Source organism: Peromyscus maniculatus, chromosome 2, assembly GCF_049852395.1.
Source record: "Peromyscus maniculatus bairdii isolate BWxNUB_F1_BW_parent chromosome 2, HU_Pman_BW_mat_3.1, whole genome shotgun sequence".
Taxonomy (NCBI): Eukaryota; Metazoa; Chordata; class Mammalia; order Rodentia; family Cricetidae; genus Peromyscus; species Peromyscus maniculatus.
In genome coordinates, this window is record NC_134853.1 from 132,799,707 (window position 1) to 132,826,222 (window position 26,516).

General features: G+C 37.9%; 1 protein-coding gene across 4 annotated transcripts in view; it reads right to left on the reverse strand.

Moving 5' to 3' along the window:
- Positions 1–5,620: 5,620 nt before the first annotated feature.
- LOC102905253 (selection and upkeep of intraepithelial T-cells protein 10-like) overlaps positions 5,621–26,516 on the reverse strand; it is a 44,256-nt gene continuing 23,360 nt past the window's right edge. Inside the window, exons 6-8 of one of the 4 annotated variants that reach the window (XM_076564785.1) lie at positions 20,449–20,575; positions 13,463–13,555; positions 5,621–12,932 (exon numbers count right to left, since the gene is read on the reverse strand). In XM_076564785.1, coding sequence (XP_076420900.1) covers positions 13,483–13,555; positions 20,449–20,575 — 200 coding nt within the window. In that variant the 3' untranslated portion in view covers positions 5,621–12,932; positions 13,463–13,482. Of the gene's footprint in view, positions 12,984–13,446; positions 13,556–20,448; positions 20,576–26,516 lie in introns of all 4 variants that reach the window. The other 3 variants (XM_076564784.1, XM_076564783.1, XM_076564782.1) reach the window with 3 other exon arrangements.

Here is a 26,516-nt window from a genome sequence, read left to right on the forward strand (position 1 = left end):
GCATTTAAGTTCTGGATCCACGCGATCTACATGTGCTTCTCGAATTGTCTTTTCTACTAGAGCCAATTCCTTCTCAGCTTCGGCTGATAATTCTCTTGGACTATCTAATTCTTTGTCCCCTTCTAGAGTGTTAGCCAAATTTTGTAGTCCATCTTGGGGTATTTCCATGATACCCAGTAAGTTGGAAATGCTTCCTAATAACTTTTGAAAATCATTAAAAGTCTTCAATCTATCTCTCCTTAGTTGTACCTTTTGGGGTCAAATTTTTTGTAGCTCTAGCTTATATCCTAAGTAATTAATAGAATCTCCTCTTTGTATTTTTTCAGGAGCAATTTGCAGTCCCCAGCGAGGCAAAACTTTTTTTACTTCTTCAAACATGCTTTCTAAAGTATCTAACTTTGGATCAGCTAATAGGATATCATCCATATAGTGATAAATTATGGATTGTAGAAACTTTACACGAATTATCTCCAATGGTTTCTGCACAAAGTATTGGCACAACATAGGGCTGTATAACATTCCCTGTGGGAGGACCTTCCATTGATATCTCTTGACTGGCTGAGAATTATTATAATTAGGTACTGTGAAGGCAAATTTTTCTCTATCATTTTCTTGTAAGGGTATGGTAAAGAAACCGTCTTTTAAGTCAATAACTATTATAGGCCATTCTTTGGGTAGCAGAGAGGGCAATGGCATCCCAGTCTGTAGGGAGCCCATTGGCTGAATTACTTTATTAATAGCTCTCAGATCTGTCAACATTCTCCAATTACCAGACTTTTTTTTAAATAACAAATACAGGAGAATTCCAAGGGCTGGTAGATTCTTCAGTGTGTTGAGCATTTAACTGCTCTTGAACCAGCTGTTCTAAAGCTTGTAGCTTCTCTTTTGTCAAAGGCCATTGTCCAACCCAGACAGGTTTATTAGTTAGCCATTTTAAATGTAAGGCAGTTGGTACTTCTGAGAGTTCCACAACAGTCGTGCTCTGTTTGTGAGCAGCCTGAATGGTTGGTGACTGATTTTTATAGCATGTCATGATATTATTCCTAGAAACATGCATTGGTCTGTATTCCTTTTCTGAAAGTGTAGGAATTTTAATCTGGGTATTCCACTGTTGTAACAAATCTCGGCCCCAAAGATTACCGCTACATTTGCTACATATGGCTTCAGCCATCCTCTCTGGCCTTCTGATCCTATGCATTCAACCCATCTCAAACTCTGTTTTATCTGAGATAGGGTGCCAATCCCTAAAAGTTGGACATCTACCTCTTGAAGAGTCCAATTCGGATGCCACGATTTTGGTGTAATTAAAGTCACATCTGCACCTGTGTCTACCATGCCCTCCAGAACCAGGCCATTAACTTGAATTCTAAGCTTTGGTCTTTGTTCATTTATGGAAGTCTGCCAAAATATTTGTTTTATAGTGTTCTTTGTAAACTGTGATCCATCTATCAAAGCTGTTTTATCATCCATTGCAGTATCGGTTTTTACATTAGGCATTGGTTTATTCAGTTGTCCTGGTGAGGAATTTCTTCTACAGTGGCTCGGAATGTTCATACTACGTTTGATTTGGGGGTCTGCAAGAGGCCCCCTGAGGTGTTTCCCGCCAGTAAAGGGTTGCCTTGTATATCTAGTTTTGATCTGCACTCACTGGTCCAATGTTGGCCTTTGCCACATCTTCTACATACTCCTGGAGGTGGTTGGGGTCTCCTGTTTAGGCTATTCCTAGAAGTAGTATTACTTCTAGGAGTACCCCATGTACAGTTTTTACTTATATGACCTGGTGTACCACACACTTAAAATATTTGGTACTACAGGGCCTTTTTTTTTTTTTTTTTGGTTTTTCGAGACAGGGTTTCTCTGTGTAGCTTTGCTCCTTTCCTGGAACTCGCTCTGTAGACCAGGCTGGCCTCGAACTCACAGAGATCCGCCTGCCTCTGCCTCCCGACTGCTGGGATTAAAGACATGTGCCACCACTGCCCAGCGACAGGGCCTTCTTTCACCTCTGGGATTTGTCTCTCCTATCCAAGCCTCATTACTGTAGTTAAGAGACTGAACACCATTAGTATATTGAATCCATTCTTCCAAAGGAGCTGATCTGATCTTTAATGGTGTAAGTATTCTTCTGCATTCTGCATTAGCATTGTTGAACACCAAGGACTCAGTTAATACTTTTCTTAATTCTTTATCTGACACAGCTCTTGTTATAGCTGTGTTCAGTCTTTGTAAAAAAATCAGTGAAGGGTTCATGTGGTCCATGAAATATCTTTGTGTATATCTCAGTTGATTTTCCAGGTTCTGGAATTTTTCCCAAACATTTAGAGCTGCTGTGTGGCATAGGGATATTGTATGCTCATCATAAGTGGCTTGTACATTCCTGTCAGTGAAACATCCCTCACCAAGTATTTGATCATGGGAGATCACAAAGCCTCTGATTTTACCTTGTTGTTCTAAATTTTTTTCCTCTTCTCTCAACCAGCTTTTCCACTGTAACTGCTGGCTATATTCTAGAACAGCTGAAATTAACTGATGCCAGTCATCTGAAATGATTCTATGTGAGGTAGACCACGAATTTAACATCTGTCTTACATATGTGATGTGTATCCCATATGTAACTACTGCTTCCTTTATATTTTTTAAAGTCCCTTGTTGAAATTAGTTGTAATGTATATGTATTATATGGCTCAGGGTGTGTGTCATCTGCTGGCTTCTCATGGATGATAACAGGATAAGCCATTGTATGGGAGTCATTTGGAGATGTTACAACCTCTACGGTCTTGCCCTTCTGCTTATTAGGTCCCTTGTCATGTTTACTGAGAGTTTCTTCTAGGGCTTGCAAACGAGCACCTAGGGTCTGTTCTAGGTAGTGAACCTCCTCTCTGGCAAGGGACTCCAGATTTCTCATGGAATCATAGAAGTTTTTATGTTCCTCAGAAACACATGATTCCATGGACCTTATCTTATCAATTAATGATAATCTTCTTCCTTATATAGTGTCTGGAGAGTTAGTGTTCTGTCCATTAAATATTCACATTTATTATCAATAAGATCAACTTTCAGTACAAGCCTGTTTTGTAAATCCTGATCAGCAGATTCCAGAGAGAGAATCTTTTTTTGTAAGTCTTCATTGCTATCTTTTAAAGCAGATTCCAGAGAGAGAATCTTTTTCTGTAAGCCTTCATTGCTATCTTTTAAATCAGATTCCAGAGAAAGAGTCTTTTTTTGTAAGCCCTCATTGCTATCTTTTAAAGCCTGTATCAGTCCCAATAATGACTCATCTTTGTTCTTGTTATTAAACCAGTGTTTGAACACTGTGTGAATTATTACAATGAATGCCAAAATGGTACAGGCCAAATATGCCTTAGGAATGTCGTATATTTCCAGGAAGATGTCATTCATCATACAGGCAAAAAGGTTTTTAAATTCTTGTGAGGTAATGTTGTCGGCTATATTACAAGAATTACTCAAAATTTTAGTCAATTTTAAGGTGTAAAATTATCAAGTACCTTTACTTGAAACAATATGCTTACCTTTCATGGTTTGGGGGCATGTAGTAGCACTTTTTAACCAGCAGGTGGCATTGGTACAGCTCTAAAGCAGGGCCTGCTGGTGATTTTGGCTGGAGTTGAGACAGCGGAAACCTGAACCAGCACTGAAGGAGCAGAGGAGTGCCTCTTTTGCTGGTCTCAGGCTAAGCTAGGGAACTGAGACCAGACTAGCTGCTGCCATTTTCAGGAATGGAACCATGTAGGCATTCCCTGGTTATTTGGAACTTTGCAGGCATGTTTAGGTACCTACCAGCCAGGAAGGAGCCAGCCAGGTCTTTGGAATTTGCCCAACGTGAGCGCTAGATATTGGTGAAATTATTAAGGCCACTCCACATAGTTAAAAGGATATTTATTTAATGGTGTAACTTACAAATTAAGGGATAGGTAGGTCGCAGGGTCTGGAAAAGGTGTATTGCAGTACAGCAGTGCTCTCTGGACCTCTGCTCAGTTCTCTTCCACTGTTCATGGTCCTGGAACAGAGAAAGCGCTGGCCCATCCAGATCTCAGGTCTCCAGGCACCTTCCCTAGCCCCGCCTCATAGGCATGACAGTTGCCAAAGTCTCAATGGGGCTTGGAACTTCCAGATCAAAGCTGGAATGGCTACCCACTACAAAAGACAAACCAGAAAAATGGAGAAGTGCTGTGGGATGGTCTGTATGTCAAATTGCTCTGATTGGTCAATAAATAAAACACTGATTGGCCAGTGGCTAGGCAGGAAGTAGGTGGGACAAGGAGAGAGGAGAATTCTGGGAAGCGGAAGGCTGAGGCAGAGAGACACTGCCAGCTGCCACCATGACCAGCAGCATGTGAAGACACCGGTAAGCCACCAGCCATGTGGCAAGGTATAGATTCATAGAAATGGGTTAATTTAAGCTATAAGAACAGTTAGCAAGAAGCCTGCCACGGCCATACAGTTTGAAAGCAATATAAGTCTCTGTGTTTACTTGGTTGGGTCTGAGCAGCTGTGGGACTGGCAGGTGACAAAGATTTGTCCAGACTGTGGGCAAGGCAGGAAAACTCAAGCTACAGAGAAGATAATTAATAAATTCCTAAAAGAAAATCAAGAATCAACAACAACAACAAAAAAATAAAGGAATTGGTTCAAGACCTGAAAACAGGAATAGAGGCAATAAAGAAAATAAAAAACTGAGAGAATCCTAGAAATGGAAAATCTAGGTAAGTGGACAGGAGCTACAAATTCAAGCATCACCAACAGAATATAAGAGATGGAAGAGAGAATCTCAGGTGTTGAAGGCACAATAGAGGAAAAGTATTAATCAGTCAAAGAAAATGTTAAATCTAAAAAATTCCTAACACAAATCATCCAGAAAATCTGGGACACTATGAAATGACCAAATATAAGAATAATAGTGGTAGAAGAAGGAGAAGAAACATATCTCAAAAACCCAGAGAATATATTTAACAAAATCATAGGAGACAAATTTTCCCAACCTAAATAAGGACATGCCTATAAAGGTACAAGAAGCTTAAAGAACACCAAATAGAATGGATCAGAAAACAAAATCCCCTCACCATATAATAATCAAAATACTAAACATACAGAACAAAGAAAGAATATTCAAAACAGCAAGGGAAAAAATGGTTAAGTAATGTATAAAGGCAGACCTATTAGAATCACACCAACTTCTCAGTAGAGACCCTGAAGTTCAAAAGGGCCAGGATTGATGTCTAGCAGACTCTGAGAGACCACAGATAGTAACCCAGACTACTATACCCAACAATATTGTCAATCACCATAGATGGAGAAAACAAGATATTTTATGTCAATATCAAATTTAAACAATACCTATCCACAAATTTATCACTAAAGAGGTACTAGAAGGAAAACTCCAACCCTAGGAAATAAAGTATACTCACAAAATCATGGGCAATAGATAATCTCACAACAGCATAACCTGAAGAAGGTAAACACACACACACACACACACACACACACACACACACACACACACTACCACCACCACCAAGAAAGTAACAGGAATTAATAATCATTGGTCATTAATATTCTACAATATCAGTGGAGTCAATTCACCAATAAAAAGACAGAGGCTAACAGATTGGATATGAATGTGGGATCCATCATTCTTTCGCATACATGAAACATACCTCAATATCAAAAACAGGAATTACTCAAAGTAAAGGGTTGGAAAAAAAGTTGGAGACTTTAAAACCCAACTCTCATCTTTGGACAGGTCATCCATACAGAAACAAAATAATCAGAGAAATAACAAAATTAATATGACTCAAATGGACCTAACAGATATCTACAGAATGTTTCACTCAAGCACAAAAGTATTTACCTTCTTCTCAGCACCACATGGATTTGAACCTTCTCCAAAATTGACTACATATTCAACCACAAAGCAAGTCCCAACAAATATAAAAGTGGATGGGGGCTGGGTTGCGGAGAAGGCTGGGGGAAGCAGGAGGAGGGATGAAAGGGGGATCTGTGGTTGGTATGTAAAATTGATAAAACATTTCTTACATAAAAGAATACAATAAAAAGAGTAAAAAAATTGAAATAACCCCCTGTATCTTACATACCACCATGGATTAAACTGGACTTCAACAATAGAAAGCCTGCAAACTCATGGAAACTGAATAGCTCTCTACTAAGTTACTACTGGTTGGAGAAAGAAATAAAGAAAGAAGTTAAAGACTTCCTAGAGATCAGTGAAAACCAATGCACAACATACTCAAACTTATGGAAAACAATAAAAACACTGCCAAGAGGAAATTTTATAGCACTAAGGGCCTTGATGAAGAATTTGGAGATCTCATACTAGCAACTTAACAACACAAATGAAAGCTCTAGAACAAAAAAGAGGTGGACATACCTAAAAGGAGTAAATGGCAGAAGATAAACTGAGGGCTGAAACCAATGAAATACAAACAAAGAAAACAATACAAAGAATCAATGAAATAAATAATTGGTTCAAGAAAATTAAAAAAAAAACCTTATCCAAATTAACTAAAAGGCAGAGAGAAAATATCCAAATCAATGAAGTCAAACAAAAAAGGGGACATAACAATGGACTCTGAGGAAATTCAGAGAATCATCAGGTAATACTTCAAAAATCTGTACTTCACAAAACTTTAAAATCTAAAAGAAATGAACAAATCTCTTGATAGATACCACTTACCTAAGTTAAATAAAGATGAGATAAACAATTTAAATAGACTAATATCCCATAAGAATTAGAAGTAGTCATTACAATTCTTACAACAACAACAAAAACCCAGAGCTACATGGTTTCAATGTAAAATTCTACCAAACTTTCAAAGAAGTGCTAATACCAATACTTTTCAAATTATTTCACAAGATAGAAATAGAAGGAACATTACAAAATTCTTTTTATAAGGCCATAATCATCCTGATCCCCAAACCACAAAAAGACTCAACAAAGAAAAAGAATTACAGAGGAATTTCAATAGTGAACATTGATACAAAATAATCAATAAAATAATGGCAAACTGAATCCAAGAACACATCAAAATGATCATTCATTTACCATGACCAAGTTTGCTTTGTCCCAGAGATGCAGGAATGGTTCAACATACAAAAATCTGTCTATGTAATCTACCATATAAATAAACTGAGAGAGAAAAAAAAACATGATTATCTTGTAGGATGCTGAAAAAGCCTTTTACAAAATCCAACACCCTTTAATGATAAAAGTCTTGGAGATATCAGAGATACAAGCAACATACCTAAGCATAATAAAGGCAATATACAGCAAGCTGATTGCCAACATCAAATTAAATAGAGAGAAAATCAAAGCAATTCAACTAAAAACAAGAAATCTAGGCTTTCCACTCTCTCCATATCTCTTCAATATAGTACTCAAAGTTCTTGCTAGAGCAATAAAACAACTGAAGAAAATTTGTAAGACAATTTGCTAAACAGTGTTAGTAATAAAAACCAAGAGCCAGGTATTGGGTAAAAAACAGAGATCAGAAAAGCAGAAAGAAGCCAGCCACATTCTTACCACTTGGAGATCCTCAGCCTAAGAGACCTACTTCCTTTATACACACACACACCTATATGCCTTTCTGTTTTGCATCTCACTTTCTTTCTCTGCCCAGCTACATCACTTCTTGTCTGTCCATACAGACTTCCAGACCCCTCCTAGGGTTAGTGCTGAGATTAAAGGAAAGTGCCACTCTGTTCCCAGTGTGGCCTTGAACTCACAGAGATCCAGACAGATATCTGCCTTCTGACTGATAGAACTAAAGGAGTGTGCTACCATTGCCTGACCTCTATGTATAGTCAGAATGTTTCTCTGGTCCCACCAGGCCCCTGCAGCCCTGGGGCCCATTTATGAAAGAATCACTTGGAAGCTTAACATTATTTATAACTGCTTGGCCATTGGCTCCGGCTTATTACTGACTAGCTCTTACACTTAAATTAACCCATAATTCTTATATATCTTTAGCCACATGGCTTGGTAACTTTTCTCAGTTCTGTCTTGTCATCTCTGTGTCTGGCTGGTGACTCTTGACTCTACCCTTCCTCTTCCCAGGATTCTTTTAGTCTGCTCATCCCATCTATACTTCCTGCCTGGCTACTGGCCAATAAGCATTTTACTAAACCAATGTACAAGAGCTTTATCCCACAGCATGTATGTTTACCATAGTGGATGGATTTTTCCTCTGATCTTCAGATAAACTTTATTGGGGTGTACAATATATTGGGGGACACAATATATCACCACAGAATTCAAAGGGATAGAAATTAGAAAAAAAGAAGTTAAGGTATCATTATTTACAGATTATATGATAGTATACATAAGCAACCCAAAAAACTCTACCAGGGAACTCCTACAACTGTTAACAGCTTTAGACAATGGCTGGATACAAGATTAATTTAAAAAATTAGCTGGGGCCTGGTGGTGGTGGCCCACGCCTTTAATCCCAGCACTCGGGAGGCAGAGCCAGCCGGATCTCTGTGAGTTCTAGGCCAGCCTGGGCTACCAAGTGAGCTCCAGGAAAGGTGCAAAGCTACACAAAGAAACCCTGTCTCGAAAAACCAAAAAAAAAAAAATTAGCTGGGTGGTGGTGGCTTGTGCCTTTAAACCCAGCATTTGTAAGGCAGAGGCAGGCAGATCTCTGTGAGTTTGAGGCCTGCCTGATTTACAGAGTGACTTTCAGGAGAGGCTCTAAAGCTACACAGAGAAACTCTGTCTCAAAAAAAAAAAAAGAAAGAAAGAAAAGAAAAAAATCAGTAACCCTCCTATATACAAAGGATAAGATGTCTGAGAAACAAATCAGAGAATCAACAAACTTTACAACAGCCTCAAATAATATAAAATATCTTGGTGGAACTCTATCCAAGCAAGTGAAAGACTTGTATGACAAGAACGTCACATCTTCAAAGGAAGAAATTGGAGAAGATATCAGAAAATGAAAAGATCTCTCATGCTCATGAATCTGTATGATAAACATACTACAAATAGCCATTTTACCAAAAGCAATGTACAGATTCAATGCAACCCCCCATTAAAATCCCAACACAATTCTTTACACTCCTTGAAATACCAATAATCAACTTCATATGGAAAAGCAAAAAATCTAGGACAGCTAAAACAATCCTGTACAATAAAAGAACTTCTGGAGGGATCACCATCACTGATTTTAAGCTCTACTACAGAGTCATACTAATAAAAACTGCATGATATTGGCATAAAAACAGACAAATGACTCAATTGAATTTAATTGAAGACTCAGACATAAATCCACACACTTATGGCTACTGGCCAATCAGCATTTTATTAAACTAGTGTACAAAAGCATTATCTCACAGCACTAGTTTACCATGGAGGTCTGGAGGTCTGTACAGACAGACAGAAAATGACAGAGCTGGGCAGGAAGAGGAAGTGAGAAAGTGAAGAGATAGAGAAGTGAGTAGCTTGGCTAAGAGAGCCAATGAAAGAACAGAACAGCAAAGCATATAGACATGGTAGACAGGAAACAACTCACATTTGGAAGCTGCAGAGTTGGTGAGGTAAGATTGGCTGGTGGTTTTCCCTATTTCTCGAATCTCTCTAAGCCTTTCACCCCTATGTTTGGCTTTGTGCTTTTCATTTAATAAGACTATTTAGAAATTCATCTACATTAGGCGGTACCATCACTCTGAAGATGGAGATGAAGAAGGGCAATGTCAGAGCAGACAATGGCCAACCTCACATGATACAAGATGCCAGAGAAATGGTAAGTGACAAGCCATGGGGTGATGTATAGATTAATGGATATGGGTTAATTTAAATGTAAGAGCTAGTTAGTAATAAACCTGAACCATCAGCCAAGCATTTATAATTAACATTAGCATCTGTGTGGTAATTTGGGAAGTGACCTCCAGGTATAATCGGGCATATGGGACAGAAAGCTCCACTTCATGTTACACTACCTAGATGTCCCTAAATGGAGGAATGGATAAAGAAAATGTGGTACATTTATACAATGGAGTATTATTCAATTGTTAGAAACAAGTATACCAAGAAATTTGAAGGCAAATGAATGGAACTAGAAAAAAATCATCCTGAGTGTGCTAATCCACACAAAGAAAACAAACATAGTATGTACTCACTAGTAAGTGGATATTAGCTGTAAAGTTAAGGAGAACTATGCTATAATCTACAGACCCAGAGAGACTAGGTAACAAGGACAGTTCATGAGGAGACACCCAGATCTCCCTAGGAAGTGAGAAATAGAAGAGACTTCATGAGTGTACTGAGAGTGAGTGGTATAGATGTAATTCTAAATGGTCTTATTAAATTAGAAACATAGAGCCAAATAAAGAGTTAAAAGCCCAGAGATTGAGCAGTAGCCAAGAGCTGAGACCACCTCATCTTACCACTTGCTGCTCTCCTTCCCCAGAGAGACCTTCTTCCTGTGTCCTGTCTTTTTATTGTCTTTCTGTTCTGCCTTTTCATTGGTTCTAAATCCACCCACATGACTTCCTCATCACTGCCTGTTTATACAGACCTCCAGGTCTCTATGGTTGGTACCATGATGAAAAGTCACCTTGCTGGCTGTGTCCTTGAACACACAGAGACATTGCCTACCATGTGATCAGATTAAGGGCATGTACTACCACTACCAGACTCTTTTTAATGGCTTGCTCTTAGCTCTGATCCGTAGTCAACTTTATTAACATACCAATAAAATCACATTTCAGCACAAATAAAATATCACCGTATTTCCCCCTTCTATTCTAGTAAAAAGGAAAAAGGAAAAATGTTATAACTAATAAAAGAAAAACTACATACAATAAGTACAATAACTATATACAATATATACTTAAATAATGTCTAGTCCATTTGCATTTGACAAACTCAGAGAAATTAATTCCATTATCTATCCTATTTTGGTAAGTCCAAAATGTACCTTATTTACTTTCTATCCTAACTTACATTACTAACAGAACTATCTTATAATGTCTTTCGTATTTATACACCTACACCTCTTTAGTGAGTTTCTTTTCTAAAAATCTTAACAAGGAAAATTATAACTCTAACTACCTAATCTTTAATAACTATAATTAAAATCATAACTATCTAATCTTCAACTCCTTCAGAGACCCAAGAAGGAAGTAATATTAACTAAAAAACCAGGAAGTGCAAACAAGTGACTTCCAAAAAAATGTGAGTTGACAGAAACAGCCAGCTGCCTGGACAGTCACCCGATGTGTCTCCACAGCATTGGGGCATCATCTTCAGCCTATAGGCTTAGCATATCTGACAGACTCATTTGTGAAGTAAGATGTTCATAAGGCCAACAGTTCGACCTCACATTTGGTGAGAGTAGTCCATGTACCAAAAACACCTGAATTCCACTAGTGTCCTGTCATGATTCAGGATTTTAAATTCTGGAAATTGTTGATTTTTTTTAATTCAGTTGTCCATTCTTCTTGGCTTGTGGGTGGCTTCATCTCTTTTATTAAATGCCAGTCTACTATTGAGAGGTTAGACTCCATCAACTTAGTTACTCTTTCAAGAATAACTGTTTCAGCTGCTGTTCTACTGCACATCAGAAGCCATCAGTCCACTGCCTGTACAGATGCCGTTGAAGAAAGGTGCACTGTACCTTTTCCAGATTGCAAAGGTCACTTCAGGGATGGTGGCATTTTGTCCTGGCCTCAGAGGATGCCTGTTGCTAAAGCCACAACCACACTTGTCTTGGCAAGAATTGGTAGTCTTTTGTTTCATGTCATGTCTGTCCATTTTGTCCTGTTTGTCAGCAGTTGATTTGAGGATACTTTGTTGTCCAGTAGTTAACTTTTGCCACAATGAAAGTTAACTCCATATACAGTTTCTTCAATGCCCATATTTTCTCTGAAGTAGATTGGTACTGCCAGGAGCCAACATGTCTCATAGTCATTAAAACAGAAAAAATTTTCTAAGTTATTAAAACATCTTAAATGCCATATTCTGTAGATCTCTGAAGGGTTTTAAGATGACCTATCTAAAATATATATCCTCGATCTTGAAAACATACCTAATATGACTACCAGTTAGATTGTAATGTCTAACTATTAACTTTCATTTTTTTATATCCTAAGTTGGTAATAATAACATTCAAAGATCAGCAAATTGCATTACATTGTTAAATGAACGGTATAAGTACAATATGTTGAACAAGATTAGAAATAGACGTATAGAATTTTCTAACAATATTAATCTCAATATACACATTTTGTATACAATATACAAAAATCCAATCCAATGTAAACTATTTAAAACTAGTAATTGTCTTTTAAAAGTAGATTCAATAGTCTATCTTTTTATCTATATTTTTACTATATCTTCTCTGTAGTTTCAGAGTAGATTCAATAATTGACCCTCTATTCTATCATTTCTATATATCTCTTTTTATAAGAATAAAAAAACACGAACCTTAATCTAATCTCCTTTGCTTAATCCTTTTCCTAACCCTTAACAACAACTTGTAAAAAAGCCTCCTAAACAATGAAAATTATCCCAGATCCAAAACCCATGAAGAGAGCAAAAACCACCTGCCCCATACCACCTCTTTGGGAATGTGGGCATTTTATTCTTAAAATTACTTCCTGTTGGATATGTGTGAAGGCATCTTTATTCTGAAAAGAAAAAATTTGGGTTAATTTTCAAATTCTAGGAAAGGTAGCTATACCCTTTGTTGTCCAACTCTGTGCATAATGCTGTTCAGGGCTTATTTCAAGTCCTTATCCAAGTAGTCTGTGAAACTGGATCATCTCAGCTAGCTATCTCAAAATTGCTCTGAGCAGTTTGCAGTCCAAAGTTCATTTGTAGATGATGTTAGTCAGCTTAGTTGTATTATTATTTCCACGTGGAATTGTTGTTGTTGTTGTGGAGCCTCATCTTCTTCCTGGAGATTTCAAATCTGATGTTAGGCCTGGCCGTGATTTCTTGTGGAAAACTGATAGAGACACAAACACAAAGACATGTATAGACAGCTAATTGAAGGCTTTTTTATAGAATTAGTTAGTGCTCTATATGAACATTAATATCTTAACAAAGTTATATATATATCTTGTAAATTTTGATATAAAATTCATACTTTAAGAAAAGTTTAAAGGATTAGAATAGAATCAAAGAACTGAGATTAGTAGTAATAGAATAGTCCCTTAATTTTTTTTGTTTGTTTTCTCCTGTCCAATATCAGAATATGACTCTTTCTTCTGGCATGATACAGGGAGTTTGCATTTCCTTTTAACAACATGCTTGATTTTAAAGAAGGAGAGAGCCATTCTCCAGCTCCAAAGCCAGCTTTAAATTTTAATTGAACTGGGACTACAAAAAGACCATTTGTGTTAAATATCTTTAGAGAAAAGCAGAAACAAACATTTAGGAAGACTTATAAAATTTTTTAGATGATATACAAATAGGTCATTTTACTCTTTTTCTTGGGACATTTTTTAGATGATTTGTCCTTTTTCTTCAGTTGTCTTATTTGTCGAGTGTTCTTCAGATTCCTTAGCCTTCATTCTCCTAAAAGACAAAAACAAAAACCTTTTACCAAGACTAACTTTGGGGAGGTTCCCTTTTGGTAAGTTATATCTGATTAAATGAAAAGGCATATGTTAATGGTATAAGTTAGTTTAAATTGGATGGTCACGCTGGTTGATGAACTATCACCTCTTCTAATTAAGAGGTCTCTCTTGTGCAAATTGAACCTTTATCAATTTTGATGGTATCCATCGCTTATCTTCTCCTGTAGGGAAAAAAAAGCAAAACCTCATCCTCAATGTACCACATACCCTGGTTTTCATTCTGAGGTCAGCACATCCTTAAAGTATATAGGCTGATTTAATTCTGTAGTTTTTTTTCTAGGATCCAATGTCTGTCTGCAGCTGCTGTTCCTTTCTCATTAGCATTGAGAAAATTCAAAGTTAATAGAGCATTATGCAGTCTATTTCTGGGGGTTTTTGTTACCCCTTTCTGTTTATTTAGCATATACTTTGGAGTTCTGTTTGATCTTGCTATAATTGCTTGACCTATAGAATTATATGGTATACCTGTGCTTTATATTGTAATAAGCAAAAAACTGTTTCATTTTAACAGAGATATATGATGGAGTATTCTCAATTTTAATTTGTGTAGGTAACCCATGATGGCCATAACTTCTAGCAAGTGAGTAATTACAGAGTCAGCTTTTTCAGAACTCAAAGCAGTTGCCCATTGAAATCCTGAATAAGTACCAATGGTATGGTGCACATATTTCAGTTTTCCAAATTCTGTAAAGTGAATCACATCCATCTGCCAGATTTCATTCCTCTGAATACCTTTTGGATTATATCCTGCTGGTAATGGCGTCTGATTGTGAAAGGAACAAGTAGGACATTTCCTTACAATTTCTTTGACTTGTTGCCAGGTTATAGAAAATCCTTTTTTTACGGGTTTCTTTACTATTGACATATGTTTTTTATGACATTCTGAGGCACCCAGCACATTTCCTATCAATAATTTATCAATTTCATCATTACCTTGTGCTACAGGGCCTGGCAGACGCGTATGGGATTGGATGTGAGTTATATATAAAGGATGACTCCTGTTCCTGATTATATCTTGTAACTGAATAAATAGTGAAGTTAATTATGACTCATCAGTGATAAATTCTGCATTCTTGATCTGTAATACCATACTTTCAGCATACTGAGAGTCAGTAACTATGTTGAGAGTTTCTGAAAAATCCATTAATACCAACAGAAGAGCATACACTTCTGATTTTTGAACTGAATTATAAGGACTTTGAACCACTTTACTTAAGTTTTCTGATTTCTAACCTGCCTTTTCTTGTTTGTTTGCATCTGTATAAAAGGTATGGGTTCCAGATATGGGTGTTTCCTGTACAATTCAAGGAAAACTATAAGATCAATTCTATCACATTTGGGATATTTCCTGTTAATCTCTCCCAAAAAATTATTGCAAGCTCTTTGCCAAGGTTCACTTACTGCCCATAATTTTTCAGTGTCCTCCTTAGTTAAAGGTAAGACAATTTCTGCTCAGTCTATTCCTGCTAACTGATGAAGTTTCAATTTTCCTTTCAAAATCAAGTCAGAGATTTTTTCCACATAAGTTTTTAATTTTTGACTCTATTTATTCGGTAAAAATATCCATTCCAATATAATATCTTCCCTCTGTATTAAAATTCCTGTAGGAGAATGCCTAGAGAATAAAATAACCAAAATGCAATCCAGCTTTGGATCAATATGATCCACGTGCCCTTCATGTACTTTCTTTTCTACCAAGGCCAATTCTTTCTCAGCTTCAGGTGATAATTCTCTTGGACTATTTAAGTCCTTGTCACCTTCTAAGGTTTTGAACAAATTATTCAGTTCATCATTTTTTACCCCAACAACAGTTCGTAGATGAGAAATGTCTCCAAATAATCTTTGAAAGTCATTAATAGTCCGCAATAGATCTCTCCTAATTTGCACCTTATGGGGTCTAATTTTTTGTAGACCTGTTTTATAAGTAATTAATAGATTCTCCTCCCTTTATCTTTTCAGGAGCAATTTGTAATCCCCAGCAAGGCAAAATTTTCTTTACTTCTTCAAACATTCTTTCTAAATGTCTGCATTTGAGTCAGCTAGTAAAATATCATCCATATGATAAATTATAGATTTAGGAAATTTTTTACATATAATTTCCAATGGCTGTTGTACAAAATATTGGCAAAGGATTGGGCTATTCAACATTCCCTGTGGGAGGACCCTCCATTGATATCTCTTAACCGGTTGAGAATTATTATAAGTAGGCACTGTGAAGGCAAATCTTTCTTTGTCTTTTTCTTGTAGGGATATTGAAAAGAAACAGTTATGGTGGTATTTTATTTGTACTGAAATGTGATTTTAATTGTATGTTAATAAATCAAGTTTCCCGGAGGGTCAGAGCTATTAGAGCCATAGCAAGAGCGTGGTGGTGGTGGTGGTGGTGGCGGTGGCGGCGGCGGCGGCGGCGGCGGCGGCTCACGCCTTTAATCCCAGCACTTTGTAGAAGAGCTAGTTAGATCTCTGTGTGTTCAGGGATACAGACAACATTGGAGACATATGCCTTTAAGACCTGGAGGCCGGTACTTACAGGCAGTGATGAGTCAGTCATGTGTTTGGGTTTACAACCAGTGAGAAGACAGAGCAGAAAGACTACTTAAAGACAGACATACAGGAAGTTGCTCTCTTTCAGGGAAGCTAGGAGCACTACAGGAGGTAAGATTTTAGCTCTGAGCTCTGACCTCTTGGCTTTCTCTTTTACATTGGTTCTGTTTTAATAAGACAGTTGGTTACATCAACAAACAGTCTTATAAATCAATAACTATAAGAGGCCATCCTTTAGGTATCAGAGTAGGCAAAGGAATTATGGACTCTAGAGAGCCCATTGGATGAATTACTTTGTTAATTTCTCTAAGGTCTGTTACCATTCTCCATTTACCAGATTTCCTTTTAATAACAGATACAGAATTCCAAGGGCTGGTTGATTCTTCAATATGCTGAGCATTTAACTGCTCTTGTACCAGCTCTTCTAAAGCCTGCAGTTTCTCTGTTGTTAAAGGCAATTGCTGAGCCCATACAGGCTTGTCTGTTAAAGGTAGAGCTATTGGTATCTTTAGGAGATCATCAGTTGTTGTGCCCTATTCTTGTACAATCTGGATGGCTGGTGACCACTCATTAGAATAATACCTTCTAATATTTCTCTCAGAAACATGTTTTAGTTTATGATTTGTTTTTGAGGTTGGAGGGATGAGTATTGCATTGTTGTAACAGTTCTCAACCCCATAAGTTCACAGCTATGTTAGCCACATATGGTTTTCATTTTCCTCTCTGCCCTTCTGGACCTATACATTCGAGCCATCTTGCACTTTGTTTCACTGGAGATAATGTTCCAATCCCTAACAGCTCAACGTTTACCACCTTAAGAGGTCAGGTTGGATGCCAAAATTCTGGTGCAATTATGGTCACGTCAGCACCTGTGTCTATCAGACCAGACAAGAAAATATTATTTATTCTTATTGTTAATTTTGGCCTTTGTTCATTTATAGAAGTTTGCCAAAAAAACTTTCTTTATGGTTTCCCCTGAATTTTCTGTTCTCTCTGACTCAGCTGTTCCATCACCCCAAGCAGCCTGGTTTATTCCAATAGGCATTTGGTTATTTAATTGCTTTGAGTAGGTGTTTCTTCTATGATGGCAGGAAAGGTCTGAACTGGATTTGCTGTGGGGGCCTGCCTGAGGCCACTCTGGGAGTTTCCTGTTGGAGACAAAGGATTACCTTTTCTGTCCCTTGTTGATCCACATTTGTTGGTCCAATATTTACCCTTACCATACCTTTTGCATACTCCAGAAGGAAGGGGCATTCTGTTGCCATTGTTCCTTGAAGAAACATTATTTCTAGGAATGACCTGTTTACAGTCCCTTTTCAAATGTCCTTGCTTTCCACATCCAAAACATCTAACATTCCCCAAACCTCTTGAAATTGCTTCTCCTATCCACATATCATCATAGCCATGAGATTCAACATTAATAATGTCTCTAATCCAATCTTCCAAGGGTGCAGATCTTGCCTTTAATGGCCTGATTATTCTCTTGCATGCTGCATTCACATTCTCAAAAGCCAAAGATTCTATTATTATCTGGCTAGCTTCTGAATTCAGGACCATTCTGTTTACTGCTAAAGACAGTCTTTGTAAGAAATCTGTGAAGGATTCTTTTGGGCCCTGTATAACTTTTGTGAATGACTCAGTTTAATTTCCTGCTTCCTCAATTCTGTCCCCTGACTTCAAAGCTGCCATTCAACATAGAATTAGGGTTTGGTTATCATATAAACCTTGTCTTTGTATTTCAGCATATTGGCCTTCTCCAAGAAGCTGATCCTGGGAGATTTTCACATCTCTAGCCCTCCCCTGACTTTCTATGGTTTTAGCCTTTTCTCTGAACTACATTCACCACTGCAGTTGTGCTCTGGGTTCTAGGACAGCATTTACCAGCTCTTTCCAGTCCTGAGGAATAATCCTATTACAAGTTGACCAGGAGTTTAGCATTTGCTTTACAAATGGGGAATGCATGCCATAAGATACTATTGCCTCCTTAAACCTTCTTAAATCTAACATGTCAATAGGAGTCCAATTATTTTGTACATTCACTTGACCAGGTAGCTGCTGTACAGTTACTAGATAAATTAAGTTTGATTGCTTGGAAACAGGCTTTCTTTCCATAACCTTATAATCCAATCATGAAATAATTTCACCCTTAAATTCTTCTGTCTGAGTCTGAATTTCTTTATAATTTATTTTGATGGGTTTTTCTAAATCTTTTATCCTAGCCCTTAAATTTACTATCTTTTTAAATTGTAAAATAAGGATAACTAAAGTAATAATATGCATAATTGGTATAATGTACATCCCATCAACATTAATCTTCTCATATAATTGTTCCATTTTCAGACTGCCTAAAGTTTTTATCAAACAAAGACTAATTACCTTCTATTGTACATATAATATCCATTTTTTAATGTGGAAAAAATTTGTTTTCTTTTAAGTAATTTTTCCCTTTAAAATATCTGATATTTTAATTGACTTACCAAGTCTGCATAGAACAGTAGAAATCTGAGGGAATTTCAAAACAGCTACCTAGTGTGGTTGCTCAGAGAGAGAGAGAGAGAGAGAGAGAGAGAGAGAGAGAGAGAGAGAGAAAGAGAGAGAGAAAGAGTAGCCACACATTCTGGCTAAAAGCTGAAATCCAGCCATGAGTTCCCACTTGAACCAATTTGGCCTGAGCTCCAGCTACCTTAAGTTCTGACCACGTGAGTTAGTGATTCAGCCACAAGCAGCTATGGTTGAGTGCAGCTCTAACTGCACGCAGCCAGACTGGTAGCCCCGGCTGGGCCTAGGGCCTGTAAACTCTGGTCGAGTTGGGGCCAAGCTAGGCTGAACTGGACTGAGTTGTGCCCATAACTACCAAAGGTTTTTAATGAATTCTTGCCCCACATTGGGCGCCAAACATAGATGTAATTCTAAATGGTCTTATTAAATAAGAAACACAGAGCCAAATAAAGAGTTAAAAGCCCAGAATTTGAGCAGTAGTCAAGAGCTAAGACCACCTTGTCTTACCACTTGCTGCTGTCCTTCCCCTGAGAGCGAGATCTTCTTCCTGTGTCCTGTCTTTTTACTGCCTTTCTGTTCTGCCTTCTCATTGGTTCTAAACCCAACCACATGACTTCTTTGTCACAGTCTGTCTATACAGACCTCCAGATCTCTATGGTTGGTACTGGGATTAAAGACATGTGTCACCATGCTGGCTGTGTCCTTGAACACACAGAGACTTTGCCTACCATGTGATCAGATTAAGGGCGTGTGCTACAACTACCAGACTTCTGCTTAATGGCTTGCTCTTAGCTCTGATCTGCAGTCAACTTTATTAACATACCAATAAAATCACATGTCAGCACAAATAAAATATCATGATAGAGTGGGGATATAAACGTGAAATATGAAGTTATGGGGGGACAAATGAGAATAATGAAAGAGACTACTGAAAATGGCTACATTTTGGGGTCAGGCAAAAACCTGGCACAAGGGAATGTCCCAGGAATCTGCAAGGAAGAGCCCAGCTTAGACTCCTAGTAATAGCAAATACATAAACTGAACTGTTTTTCTCTTAAATTAATAAAATTGCACCACAGTTTTCCTTCTTGTCTGTGTTTAAATTACTTTATTGATGAAACTAAGAACCCAAAGAATAAAAGCAAGATTCTTTCTATTTTAATAGGCTTAAATCACTTTGGATGTCTATTTTCTTTCTTGGCACTCCTGGAGACCTTTTCTAAGTCTGCTTTACTGAATGTCCTTGTAAGAGTTCAAAGAGAGTTAGATATAGTAGGTGGATAAATGAAAAATCTGTGGGGTTAATTTTGTCTTGGTAAGTTATAGAAGATGCTTCCTTAAAACAGCTTTCAGTGAGAATCCAGCATTAAAAGTGAGAAATTAGACTTTATCAGGGGGCAATGCTCAACATGGTAACATGGCACTGTGGTGGAGATGGCTGATAGAGCCCCTCATATTTGAGGTTAATATCACAGAAAGTATGAAAGGAGAAACAGTGAATGCTATAAGGAAGCCCTCAGTTAAGGTCTCAATCTTCCCATCTCAACTAACCTAATAAAGATGGTCTCCCACAGGCAAGCCTACATGCTAAACTAATGAACAGTTAGCAAGGCCTATGTGAATTCTAAAATACACCCCCCAATCTGCTTATGGAAGTAAAGAAAGATAGCAATAATCTAAGCCTCTATTTTCCTCTTGTTTTACCAAGTGAAGATTAGATTTATGGGGATTCATGTAGAGAGACAGGAGACTCATCCTTGGTGTTCCCACTCCCACTGCTTCACTTACTTATGGTTTAGGGTCCCAAGTAGAAGCAAAATGAGCCCAGTGAAAAATACCATCATCACAACCAAGATTATGCATACATCCCACAGCCAATTACTGTACAGTGAGTATGCATTGTCCAAAATAGAAGCTGAAAAAAAAAGAGAAAGAAATATTAAGCCTAGTTTAAAATAAGTAAAACAGAGACAGGTAAATATGCATAAATTAAGAAGCCAGATCACAGGGTCTTAGTCAACAAGAAAGAAGAAAAAGAGGCTTTGAGTAGACTTCAATTGGGAGACAAAGGTTAGGCCACCAATGCAAGGTTTTATGACATAACTTTACAGTTTTAAGGGTGTCAAAGGTTTTGTGTAGTTTAGTTTGAGCCATGCATATAAATTGTAAGATGTTGTTATTCTTACTCATTTATCCACAGATAGTTGAGAACATCCTCTTGTTTATTTTTATTCTTTGGGTTCAGAGTTTCCAAAGCAAGATGTTGCATGAAAAGCACAAAGAAATACATTGGTCTAATGAGCAGTTGGTTAAGTCAACATTGTCTGCCATTGCAGCTCAGTAGAATAGCAGATTCTAGTATGCAGCATACCAAGAATATGATCGTAACATTTGAGAGCTCAAAGTCCATCCATGTAAGTAATAAATGGATAGGTATATTGAAATGTGATACGTGAAATTAAGAATGCAAAGGATAGGTTATTATAGTTGTAATTACTACATTTGAGTTTGTGTTAGAAATTCTTAACAAGCCAAGGTGGAAAATACAGTAAGAAGTAGAAATTAGATTAGAAAGCTGAGATCAGTAGTCATCAAAAAATATAAAAGAAGAATTAAACAAAGGAGAAAAGGAAGCATTTGATGCAATAATAAGAATATTTCAGACCGCTGAGACTTAGAGACCGGCTCCCAGCTCCCAGCCTGCCCCCGACAACTTCCCTTCTGGACCAGAGGTGAGTGCCTGGGTCCAGCCCGGACCCCATCCCTGGCCACCAGCCACCCCGGGAGGACCTGCCCAGCTTGGCGCCGGGTTCTGGCCACCGGGCAGCTCCCCTTCTAGCCCCACCGGGAGGGATACCCATTTCCAAGCCCCCGGCAGCCCCTGCAGTCTCCGCGCCCTGCCCCCACGCCCATCTGCCCAAGACCCCACCCACTTCCTGAGACTTAGAGACCGGCCCCCAGCTCCCAGCCTGTCCCCGACTGCCATTCTGGACCAGAGCTTGCCCCTGACTTCCCTTCTGGACCAAAGAGTTGGACAAGAGAACTCCCTTTTGGACAAGAGAGAGAGTCCTCCTGAGTCTGTCAGATCTTTGTGAAGCAAGTCCACTGATAAGACCAAGAAGGAATCACAAGGAGATGGGCAGACGTCAAAGCAGAAGTACATACAGCAAAATGAAGAGCAATACAGCATCACCAGAACCTAGCTCGCCTCCAACATCTAGACCTGAACACCAAAAATTGGAAGAAGCAGAAGAAAGTAGCCTTATGAGTAACTTCATGAAGAAGGTAGAGGCGTGTGTAGAGGAAAAGACAAGAAAATTGGAAGAACGCTGTAAACAACTAGAGGAAAGGGCAAACAAATTAGAAGAAAACAATAAAGCCCTCCAAGAAAACAATAAAGTCCTGGAAGAAAACATTAAAATCCTGGAAGAAAACAATAAAGCACTGAAAGAAAATCATGAAAAAGCAATGAAACAAACAAAGGAAACAGTCCAAGATCTGAAAAGGGAAATTGAAAAAATGAAAAAGACACAAACAGAGGGAATGCTGGAAATAGAAAACCTGAGTAAAAGATCAGGAACTTCGGATGCAAGTATAACCAACAGAATGCAAGAGATGGAAGAGAGGATTTCTGGCATTGAAGATACAGTAGAAGAAATAGTTCCATCAGTCGAAGGAAACACTAAAGCCAACAAAGTCATGAACCAAAATGTCCAAGAAATCTGGGACACCATAAAAAGACCAAACTTACGAATTATAGGGATAGAAGAAGGTGAAGAATACCAACTCAAAGGCACAGAAAATATATTCAACAAAATTATAGAAGAAAACTTTCCCAACTTAAAGAAGGAAATGCCTATGAAGATACAAGAAGCCTATAGAACACCAAACAGACTAGACCCCCAAAAAAAGTCCCCTCGACACATAATAATTAAACAACTAAATGTACAGAATAAAGAAAGAATATTAAGAGCAGCCAAGGAAAAAGGCCAAGTGACCTATAAAGGTAAACCCATCAGAATAACACCCGATTTCTCAATGGAGACTTTGAAAGCCAGAAGGACCTGGACAGATGTAATGCAGACACTAAGAGACCATGGATGTCAGCCCAGACTAATATACCCAGCAAAACTTTCAATCATCATAGACGGAAGGAACAAGACATTCGAAGACAAAACCAGATTTAAACAATACCTATCCACAAACCCAGCCCTACAGAAAGCACTAGAAGGAAAATTCCAACCGAGGGAAGTCAGATACACACTTGAAAACACAGGCAATAGATAAAGCCACAACAGTAAACCCCAAAGAAGAGAAGTACACACACACTACCACCAAAAATAACAGAGATGAAGAATCACTGGTCATTAATATCCCTTAATATCAACGGACTTAATTCACCTATAAAAAGACATAGACTTACAGAATGGATACGAAAGCAGGACCCATCCTTCTGCTGCATACAAGAAACACATCTCAAATTCAAAGATAGACACTACCTAAGAATAAAAGGCTGGGAAAAGACTTTTCAATCAAATGGCCTTAAGAAACAAGCAGGGGTAGCCATCCTGATATCCAACAAAATAGACTTCAAACTAAAATCAATCAAAAGAGATCAAGAAGGACATTACATCCTCGTCACAGGAAAGATCGACCAAGATGAAGTTTCAATTCTGAACATATATGCCCCAAACATAAGAGCACCCACATATGTAAAAGAAACATTACTAAAGCTTAAACCACATATAAAACCCCACACATTAATAGTGGGAGATCTCAACACCCCACTTTCACCACTGGACAGATCTCCCAAATCGAAACTTAACAGAGAAATAAAGGACTTAACTGATGTCATGACCCAATTGGACCTAATAGATATCTACAGAACATTCCATCCTAACAAGAAAGAATATACTTTCTTCTCAGCACCCCATGGAACTTTCTCTAAAATCGACCACATACTTGGCCACAAAGCAAATCTCAACAGATACAAAACAATCAGAATAACCTCCTGTGTTCTATCAGATCACCATGGTTTAAAGCTAGATTTCAACAACAACAAAAACTACAGAAAACCTACAACCTCATGGAAACTGAATAATGCTCAACTGAATCACCAATGGGTTAAGGAAGAAATAAAGAAAGAAATTAAAGACTTCCTAGAGATCAATGAAAATGAAGACACCACATACCCAAACTTATGGGACACTATGAAAGCAGTGCTAAGAGGGAAATTCATAGCACTAAATGCCCACATAAAGAAGTTGGAGAAATCGCACACTAGTGAATTAACAGCACATCTGAAAGCTCTAGAACAAGAAGAAGCAAAGTCTCCCAGGAAGAATAGACGCCAGGAAATTATCAAAGTGAGAGGTGAAATTAATAAATTAGAAACTAAGAGAATAATACAAAAAATTAATGAAACAAAGAGTTGGTTCTTTGAGAAAATCAACAAGATAGACAAGCCCTTATCCAAACTAACCAAAAGACAGAGAGAGAGAATCCAAATCAACAAAATCAGAAATGAAAAGGGGGACATAACAACAGACATTGAGGAAATCCAGAGAATTATAAGGTCATATTTCAAAAACCTCTACTCCACAAAACTGGAAAACCTAAAAGAAATGGACATTTTTCTGGATAGATACCACATACCTAAGTTTAATCAAGACCAGATAAACTATTTAAATAGTCCAATAACCCCTAAGGAAATAGAAACAGTCATTAAAGGTCTCCCAACCAAAAAAAGCCCAGGACCAGATGGTTTCAGCGCAGAATTCTACCAGATCTTCAAAGAAGAGTTAATACCAATACTCTCTAAATTGTTCCACATAATAGAAACAGAAGGAACATTACCAAACTCCTTCTATGAGGCTACAATTACCCTGATTCCTAAACCAAACAAGGATGCAACAAAGAAAGAGAACTACAGACCGATCTCCCTCATGAACATTGATGCAAAAATACTCAATAAAATACTGGCAAACAGACTCCAAGAACACATCAGAACGATTATCCACCATGATCAAGTAGGCTTCATCCCAGGGATGCAAGGGTGGTTCAACATACGAAAGTCCATTAATGTAATACACCATATAAACAAACTCAAAGAAAAAAACCACATGATCATCTCACTAGATGCAGAAAAGGCATTTGACAAAATCCAACACCCCTTCATGATAAAAGTCTTGGAGCGATCAGGAATACAGGGAACATACCTAAACATAATAAAGGCAATATATAGCAAACCAACAGCCAACATCAAATTAAATGGAGAGAAACTCAAAGCAATTCCACTAAAATCAGGAACGAGACAAGGCTGTCCACTCTCCCCATACTTATTCAATATAGTACTTGAAGTTCTAGCCAGAGCAATAAGACAACATAAGGAGATTAAGGGGATTCAAATTGGAAAGGAAGAAGTCAAGCTTTCCCTATTTGCAGACGACATGATAGTATACTTGAGTGACCCCAAAGATTCCACCCAGGAATTGATAAAGCTTATAAACACCTTCAGCAACATAGCAGGATACAAAATCAACTCAAAAAAATCAGTAGCCCTCCTATATACAATGGACAAAGAAGCTGAGAAGGCAATTAGAGATACATCACCCTTCACAATAGCCAAAAATGACATAAAATACCTTGGGGTAACACTAACCAAGCAAGTGAAGGACCTATATGACAAGAACTTTAAGTCCCTGAAAAAAGAAATTGAAGAAGATCTCAGAAAATGGAAAGATCTTCCATGCTCATGGATAGGCAGGGTTAACATAGTAAAAATGGCAATCTTACCAAAAGCAATTTACAGATTCAATGCAATCCCCATCAAAATACCAACACAATTCTTCACAGATCTGGAAAGAACAATACTCAACTTCATATGGAAAAACAAAAAACCCAGGATAGCTAAAAGAAACCTGTACAATAAAACAACTTCTGGAGGCATCACAATCCCCGACTTCAAGCTCTACTATAGAGCTACAGTAATAAAAACAGCCTGGTATTGGCATAAAAACCGACATGTGGACCAATGGAATCGAATTGAAGACCCTGACATTAACCCACACACCTATGGACATATAATTTTTGACAAAGAAGCCAAAAGTGTACAATGGAAAAAAGAAAGCATCTTCAACAAATGGTGCTGGCATAACTGGATATCAGCGTGTAGAAGGCTGCAAATAGATCCATATCTGTCACCATGCACAAAACTTAAGTCCAAGTGGATCAAAGACCTCAACATAAATCCAGCTACTCTGAACCTGCTAGAAGAAAAAGTAGGAAATAGTCTTGAACGCCTTGGCATAGGAGATCACTTCCTAAATATAACACCAGTAGCGCAGACACTGAGACAAACAATCAATCAATGGGACCTCTTGAAACTGAGAAGCTTTTGTAGAGCAAAGGATACGGTCAACAAGGCAAAGCGACAGCCTACAGAATGGGAAAAGATCTTCACCAACCCCACATCTGACAGAGGACTGATATCCAGAATATATAAGGAACTCAAGAAATTAGACATCAAAAGGACCAACAGTCCAATTGAGAAATGGGCTTTAGAACTAAACAGAGAATTCTCAACAGAGGAATCCCAAATGGCTGAAAGACATTTAAGGAATTGCTCAACTTCCCTAATCATCAGGGAAATGCAAATCAAGACAACTCTGAGATACCACCTTACGCCTGTCAGAGTGGCTAAGATCAAAAACACTGAAGACACTTTATGCTGGAGAGGATGTGGAACTAGGGGAACTCTCCTCCACTGCTGGTGGGAATGCAAGCTTGTACAACCACTTTGGAAATCAATATGGCGCTTTCTTAGAAAATTGGGAATCAATCTCCCCCAAGATCCA